The following is a 536-nucleotide window of genomic DNA, read 5'->3' as shown; positions in this document are numbered from 1 at the left end:
AAAAAAAAAAAAAAAAAAAAAAAAAAAAAAAAAAAAAAAAAGAAAAAAAAAAGGATATGTAACAGCTTTGAGATTCGCAGATCAAGTCGAGATATATTAATCCACGAAGCAATGCAGCTGTATTTTTTTCCTTCCATTCCGAAAACATACCAGTAAACATATACATGGTATGCTAAGGTTATTGGAAGGGGAAAAAGTAAAACAATTCATTAAAAATTCGAATACGACGTACTTATTTTTAAGTTAACTGCTTTATCCCTAAGTTATGATGGAAATTGAAAAGATTAGAAGAAAATATACCTGGACCAACTGGCGGTGTCCGCGCAAAGATAACGTTGGTACCCTCTAAAATAGCTTTTTTCATCCGTTCGACTTTTACGATACGATCTATATGACCACCACAGAGTTGTAGTAAGTTTTTCACGATCCTAGCACGAGCTAACGTGTGATGAAATAATTTTCCATCAAAATATAACCATGGGCAGCACATTAACCATGGGATAGGTGCACCACAAGCATCATTAGCTAAAAGAGCG

General features: G+C 33.8%; 1 protein-coding gene across 1 annotated transcript in view; it reads right to left on the bottom strand.

Annotated features, from left to right (window-relative positions):
• The window catches only part of LOC108545439 (constitutive coactivator of PPAR-gamma-like protein 1), a 9,682-nt gene that overhangs the window by 5,384 nt on the left and 3,762 nt on the right, over positions 1-536 (bottom strand). The window contains exon 10 of the mRNA XM_017897058.1: positions 301-536. This exon is cut by the window's right edge and continues 9 nt beyond it. Within this exon, the coding sequence (XP_017752547.1) occupies positions 301-536 (236 nt within the window). The remainder of the gene's footprint in view (positions 1-300) is intronic.

The sequence above is a fragment of the Eufriesea mexicana genome, unplaced genomic scaffold, assembly GCF_001483705.2.
Source record: "Eufriesea mexicana isolate 0111107269 unplaced genomic scaffold, ASM148370v2 scaffold450, whole genome shotgun sequence".
In the NCBI taxonomy this organism is placed as follows: domain Eukaryota; kingdom Metazoa; phylum Arthropoda; class Insecta; order Hymenoptera; family Apidae; genus Eufriesea; species Eufriesea mexicana.
This window is presented reverse-complemented; position numbering and strand designations above follow the sequence as displayed.